The sequence below is a fragment of the Cryptotermes secundus genome, unplaced genomic scaffold (genome assembly GCF_002891405.2).
Source record: "Cryptotermes secundus unplaced genomic scaffold, Csec_1.0 scaffold220, whole genome shotgun sequence".
Classification (NCBI taxonomy): Eukaryota; Metazoa; Arthropoda; class Insecta; order Blattodea; family Kalotermitidae; genus Cryptotermes; species Cryptotermes secundus.
Window position 1 is genome coordinate 356679 of NW_019735557.1, and position 7016 is coordinate 363694.

The following is a 7016-nucleotide window of genomic DNA, read 5'->3' on the forward strand; positions in this document are numbered from 1 at the left end:
TTGCTAGCCACGCTGTCCGGAGTTGTTGACTGGTGCCTAGCAACCGCGATATCCCTCGGTGACGTCACCGCTGTTGATGCGCTTTGCATAGCTTCAAGGTTGCGGGGACTCGGCTACCTTCGGCTCCGCTCGTGACGTCACCGCGCGTTGCATAGCTACCAGGATGCGGGGTGATTACTCGCCTTATACGCGAGCGCTACGTTACCGCTACGTGCAGCTGGGGAGGTAGGGGTCAACATGTCACAATATTTTAATCTATCAGGGAAAATACCCTTAAACAAAGCCTTGTTACAAAAGAAACTAATAGGTTCACTAATAAAATTTTACAAATTTTAAGTATATTATTAGATATGTCATCATATCCATGTGATTGACTTGATTTGAGGGACAGTATTATCTTTTCAGTTTACCTACTCGTAGTTTAATTATTTTAATGCTCGGGATAGGTCTCTCAAAAGCATTTGTCAAGTATGTCATCTAGTTCATAGGTTTGGATTTATCATTTGGACCATTATCTTTAATGTGTTTATGTATATTATATTTAAGCACTACAGACATAGGGCGGGTAACCCTGACATTTTTAAATTTTAAAACTTATAGAAAAAATTTTTAGAGGATTTAAAATTAGAACCGAAGATTTTATAAGTGCTAATCAGGAAGACCTATGTTTTTAAATTTTAAATGTTATAAATAAGTGCAGTGTAACAGATAATAGTGAGTGTATACACCTGATGATGGCCGTTTGGGTCGAAACATGTAGTGTATAAAGAAGAACAAAACGAAAGACCTATAAATATGGTTTGCACTTAGGACGGTGTTATATCATATATCATGTTTATATATGTTTTCAGCTACATCAGTAAAATATTTATTGAATTTATTGGCAATATCGTTCATGTTATAAGTCATTTTGCCTTCAGTATTGATTGTATATTTTCTCTATTTGTTTTCTTTAGCAGTTCATTATTTATTATTCTCCAAGTCGTTCTAACTTTATTCTTAGAGTAATTAATTTGTTTATCATATGACATCTTCTTGGCTTGATTTATCACTCTAGTTAGTATTTTACAGTAATTCTTATAGTACTGTAACGTGTTTTGCCACTGAAGACGTTACAATACATATTTAATATTGGGTTGTAACATTTTTTTACTTCATCATACAAAGCCCTCTTGTTTTTACAGGATATTTTAATACCAGTAGATATCCATGAGTTCTGTTTATACTTTTGTCTTGTATTTTTAGGAGATGACTCATGAAAGTGTCTCAAAAATATATTTAAAAAATTGATTAAAACTGGTATTGATGTCACTATTGTTGAAAACTGATTCCCAATTTTCGTAACTTAGTTTCATATTGAACTCTGCAATATTATAATCATATATACATATTTCTTTTAAGTAGTAAGTCATCTTTTATAGTGCAAAATACTGGAAGATATGAGATAAATAATCCATTTGATATGGATGTAACCTCATAGCTTGTAAACTGTAGTTCATCAATAAATATATTATCAATAATTGAAACTGAATTAGGTCCAATTCTAGTAGGAAAATTTATAATGGTTCTTAGGTTACAAAGCCTCTCCTACCTTAATGCAACATCACCTTCATGTAGTGCACAGTTTCACAGTGAAATTATTTTCTGTAGACACAGTAAAACAGAAGTATAATGGGTGTGAAGCCTGTCCTACCTTAACATGTTGACAAGCCTCAACAAAGAATTGCCTGCTACAGACACCAAGGCTGCTTGTAGGTAAATGTAATTGCACAGAAAAACTGATGATACTTCTGCAGATTACCTTCAAATGACCACAGATATAGATACCATGGAGGCCTGTTCTTTCATCTGAACATTGGTATATCATACTTGATGCCATCTCTTTGGCTGTGCCAGTTTTAATACTAGTATGCTGAACCAATCTAATCAATTCATCTCATGCAAAAGGTTAATGCCAGTATCATCACCTTCATGCAGGACTTATCTGACCTGGTTAGTGCACACACTTTCCAGCCTACTGAAATAATTATAGTTCTTTCTGATGCATTTAATTCTTGATAAGTCTAATCTTATAAATCATTCTTTTATTAATTATAAATTTATTTTATTCCTCACAATGAATTATAGAATAATAATTGTTAACATTGTCCAGTGTCATTCAATTTCTAGATATTTATTGCCTTTACGTGTTTTTGTCAACTGAACATCTTGAGAAGGTATAAGATCAACATGTTCAGGAACTGCTATAACAAATTATATAAGACATACTCAGAAGTTTTATATAAAAGTTATTTACAATCATTTGGATTAAAATCTTATTAATGTTCAATATTTAAGATCCTGAACCAATATGATTTGTCCTTGTGTCTCTTCTGGTAAAATGGAATATTGGGGTGTTATTCAGAGTCCTGAGAGGTCCATGCAGTGATGCCACCATTTTTATCTTGTTATGGTTCTATATCATTGTGATGTCTGGTTGTTTCCTTCTTGCTGTGTTGTCAGGCAAAAGCACACATATATAAAATCCTAATAGCATGTAGCGGAACAAGGAACAAATGATAAAAACTTCTTATGTGACAGCCATAACACAAAACAATGTGCATATGCCAGTAAGAGTATTAAATGTGGTACAAGTCTGATTAGTGATGGCAGTTAGGTTACTGATATCTCCACTAACACATCTCCAACATAAACGGTAACAAGATATATAAGATATGGAACATTTTGCTAAAGCTTATCAAAAGATAAAATTTGCAGAATAGAAGTCATATTTGAAAGTCATCATATTCTTATAGAAAGTGGCAGAAAGGTTAATGTTAGACTGGTTTGTTCCAGAACGCAAATACTTGCAGCTCACAGTAGAACGACCCAGTGGATTAGATGTCACTGCACCAAAACATGGTAAAGTGGATGAAACTGGAGCCCCTCATGTGGGAGGAAATACATGGGCTGGAGGCACAGGTGGTAGGGATACAGCAGGTCTTGGCGGGAAGGGAGGCCCTTATAGATTGGATGCAGGTCACAAGGTTCATCAGGTAAGTAGAATCAAACCAGATGTGGAAACCTTTTTCTGAAGAAACTGATTCATATGGTGAAGTATAGGCAACCAGTGTTATGAGTGAGATTTATTCATAATTTATTTTTCAGGTAAAGGAATCAAGTTGAGAATACCAGCTATTTCTGCAGCATGATTATAGTGTATAACAGTGTGACGTAACTAAGTAACTAGAAGCTCCAGGCACAGACATTAAAGATATACAAGTATACTGTTAAGGAAAGTCAGTAATGAAGGACATGATTTGGACAGGTTACACAAGCAGAGAAAGATGCAGTGCCAGAGCATGTGAAGAAAGCTGCACGTGAAATGGGACAGAGAGCTTTCAAGCAGCGGTTACATGAAATCAAGATGAGCGAGTATGATGCTCAGTTATATGGACAGTTCTCAGATGCTGTGAGCAGACAGGTGATTACATACAACAAGAAGTTTAAGATATTCTGATCATTTTCATTCTCATCAGTTTTGGTTTTACTTCTTCTTCTTCTTCTTCTTCTTCTTATTATTATTATTATTATTATTATTATTGTTGTTGTTGTTGTTGTTGTTATTATTATATTATTGTTGTTGTTGTTATTATTATTATTATTATTATTATTCATTGGCAAAACAGACCTTTTTGAGCCATATCCATCCTTAGAAGATTCTGCCGGATTGCATATGATGTTCACTTCTTTGGATTTCACAACAGTAATTTTTTTATAGAGCAGGATCATCAGGCTTGCATCCAAGCCCCAACCTGGAGCACTAGGTTTCTGTATTATGTCCCACAGTGACAGGATGGCCCAGTTATATCCCCAGGCACCAAGTTCCTTTTCATTGCCTTCTAAAAATTGCAGGGCTATGTCTGAGGTATTCCCACCTACCTTCACATGGGATTTTACTAATTCACTGTCAGTAGTTCTGCTAAATAGAGTAACCATTTTGCACAACTCTGATAACTCTCCGGTAGTATAACCCATGGACAATGCTAATAACAAAGCCTGCAATTGAACATGATTTTTAATGTTTTCTCTGTGTTATATTTATGTGTAATATGGCTTCACTGAAAAAAAAAAAAGAAATTTTGTGTTACATTTTTGGTACCCTGTCATGAGTTATAACAAAATTATTTTTCTGAAACACTATATGCATCTTTGAACAAATGATATCTGTGAGGAATTGCCTTGTAATGAGAATGGATGTTTTCCGTCCTCACAGCAAGACCTGTGTTACTTCAAAACAAAGAAAATAACAGTCTTTGTATGTCAGCTATTTCAGGAATACAACCTATTAAATTATGATTATTATTATTTTGATGAAGGCTGGTTTCATTGCATGGGTATAGCAGACATATCCAAATTCTACTTGCAGGTTTCTGTACATGATGCATTCAGCTGCAAGCTGCATTTCTATAGCCTGTAGCCATGAATCTAAGAACCTTACTGAGATGCTGTTCAAACTGACCTGTAACAGTACCACTGAACTTTTTGTCTATGTAGTGTCAATCTTGGATAAAGGAGTACTGACCAGCCAAGCAAAGGAAATAGAAGCTTCTGTGCAGGATGTGATATCATGGTCAGCATGGCTGGGCACCACAACAGTGCATGCTTAGATTTAGAGCATAATGAATATTTAGATGACATTTTAGACAATGATGAGGCTAACAGATATAGTTCAAATGAAGAGCATTCTGAATGTGATGATTAGCGTTCCCAGCTACACATGGAACTAGTAACAGTGATGTAGATGAGATTGTGACACATGATGTTGAACAGACCTGAATGGGAGAGTATCAAGAATTTATTTGTGGCAGGATATCAGAATATTTACTGCTACACAGGATACATCTTTTTGGCATTTGTTGATTGCATTTCCATTCTAGTGACACGGACACATCAGAGTTTTAGAAGCTTTTTTTTTTTTTGACATTGTTCATACAAAACACATAATGAAAGAGACAACAGATATGTATTGCAGAAAATTGCAAAAAGTGTCACTCTCTTCACTTTTCACTCTTGGATAAGAAAATAGCAGGTTGTTACAGTGGATAAGATTAACATTGTTTTAGCCCTCTTTGTGATGCTGAAAATTTTACCCAAGGCAAAACAGGGGTCATCCTACAGCAGGAACTACTTGTTCCTTGCGCCTTTTTTTTTTATTTGTGAAATGCTACTGCTTCAAAGACTGGAGCTCATTGTCTGATTTAATTTCTCTGAGAACACAACAGTAAATAAATATCAAGGACCTGCGAGACTTTTAAAATTTACCTAGTTCTTCTGTACTTAAACAAGAAATTCCAGAATTTGCACATTCAAATCCAGGAAATTGCTATAGATGAGTCTTTGATTTGGTGGAAACGCTGTCTTTCAAGCAATGTATATCTCTGAATGCTGCCAATATTTTTGCAAAATCTTGCAGCTTGTTGAATCGAACACAGAGTAAATTTGGTCTTTCATAATTTATGCAGGACATGGCATGTAACTGGTCAACCAATACATGAATTCTGATGTAAGTAAAACTGCCGTAATAGTGATGAAACTTGTGGGACCTCTGTTGAGTCATGATCATAACCACTGGATGGGAAATTTTTGTGACTTTTTAAAATTAGCACATTTCCTGAAATCAGAGGAAACTGACCATGTTGGCATATTACATATTAACAGAAAAATTGTTCCTCTCTTGGTGAAAGTCAAAAAAATTGAAAAAGGAAGAACAGTATGGTCAGCATTCAGGAGAAGCCGAACCCCTCGCTTATTAAAGTAAGACATGAATGGGAATGATTTCCACATAACACACAGACAAGATGTCTGTCAGAATCTGTACAAGCAGAAACATCACAGAGCCTCTTGCTGTGTGTGACTGCAATATCCCTATTGGAGGAATTGACTTGAAAGATAATTGGTGGAAGAAAACAAAGGTTCCAAGTGGTATGTAAAATTATTCAAGAGGCTATTCAGTGTTACCATTCATAGTGCAATGATAATATGTTAATCTCTACTGGCAAACAAGAAAACTGGCCCATTAACATTGCATCTCACCAAAGGACATGGAAAGTATGAATCTGGAGTACCTCATCCTGTACATGGGTGCTCATCTGTTGAATCACTTCATAAAATGCTTCATTGAATGTCATTTTCTGGAGAGAATTTCTGCCACCAGAATGAAATCTACAGCTCAAAGGCAATGTGCAGTGTGCTCACAATAAGGGAAGAGGAAGGACTGAGTCTGCTGCTGCCATGATTGTGAAGCTGGTTTGGATTTGGATGGTTGCTTTGGGAGCTACCACACTTATTTCCATAAATTAGTGTCATGTGAAACGGCAGTGAAAACTTTTATTTACTCCATATAGAGTCAAAGTTATCCCAATTTAAATACAAGTATCTTACTGCAAAAATTAAAGAGACATTTAAAAATACTACCACAAAGTAGAGTGTATGATGGGATTTAAATGCCCTCACTGAAGGATTAATAAAGTCTCTGGAATATTGTTACAGAAATTTCTTTCAAAGAAAGTTGTAAACAGATTTTAATTTGATCCTGTTTTGTTGTATTGACTAACATTATGTGATGTTTTCAGTCATAATGTCATTACTGAAGGAGGGAGCTCCAGTATTTTCAGTGCATTTGTTGCCTCTTTGTTACACTGTGCATCATTGTGCCTAGGTACAAGCTCTGAGGGTGATACTCAACAGTCTGCAAGCTAAGTCAAAGGAACGACAGTGGCTGCGGCATCAGACCTCTGGAGAACTGGACGATACCAAACTCATTGAAGGTAAAGATGTCCTAAGAATAGATTGAAGATCGTGTTTAATATCAGTGGGACTCACCCTTTTTATGGCGGTGGCGCTATTTTACAACACTATCAGTATCTCACACTATATAGTGTTGAAATATCTCTAATGCAGGATCAGGCTGTCAGATCACAGCCCATTTAATCAAGAAATATTTCAGTATTATCCTCTCATAATATGTAGGTATC

General features: G+C 35.6%; 1 protein-coding gene across 1 annotated transcript in view; it reads left to right on the top strand.

Annotated features, from left to right (window-relative positions):
- Nucleotides 1-6809, top strand: part of LOC111869550 (von Willebrand factor A domain-containing protein 8) — a gene marked incomplete at its 3' end in the record, with an annotated part of 294700 nt that extends 287891 nt beyond the window's left edge. Inside the window, 3 exon segments of the mRNA XM_033753471.1 lie at nucleotides 2836-3035; nucleotides 3308-3463; nucleotides 6701-6809. Coding sequence (XP_033609362.1) covers nucleotides 2836-3035; nucleotides 3308-3463; nucleotides 6701-6809 — 465 coding nt within the window.
- Nucleotides 6810-7016: the final 207 nt, after the last annotated feature.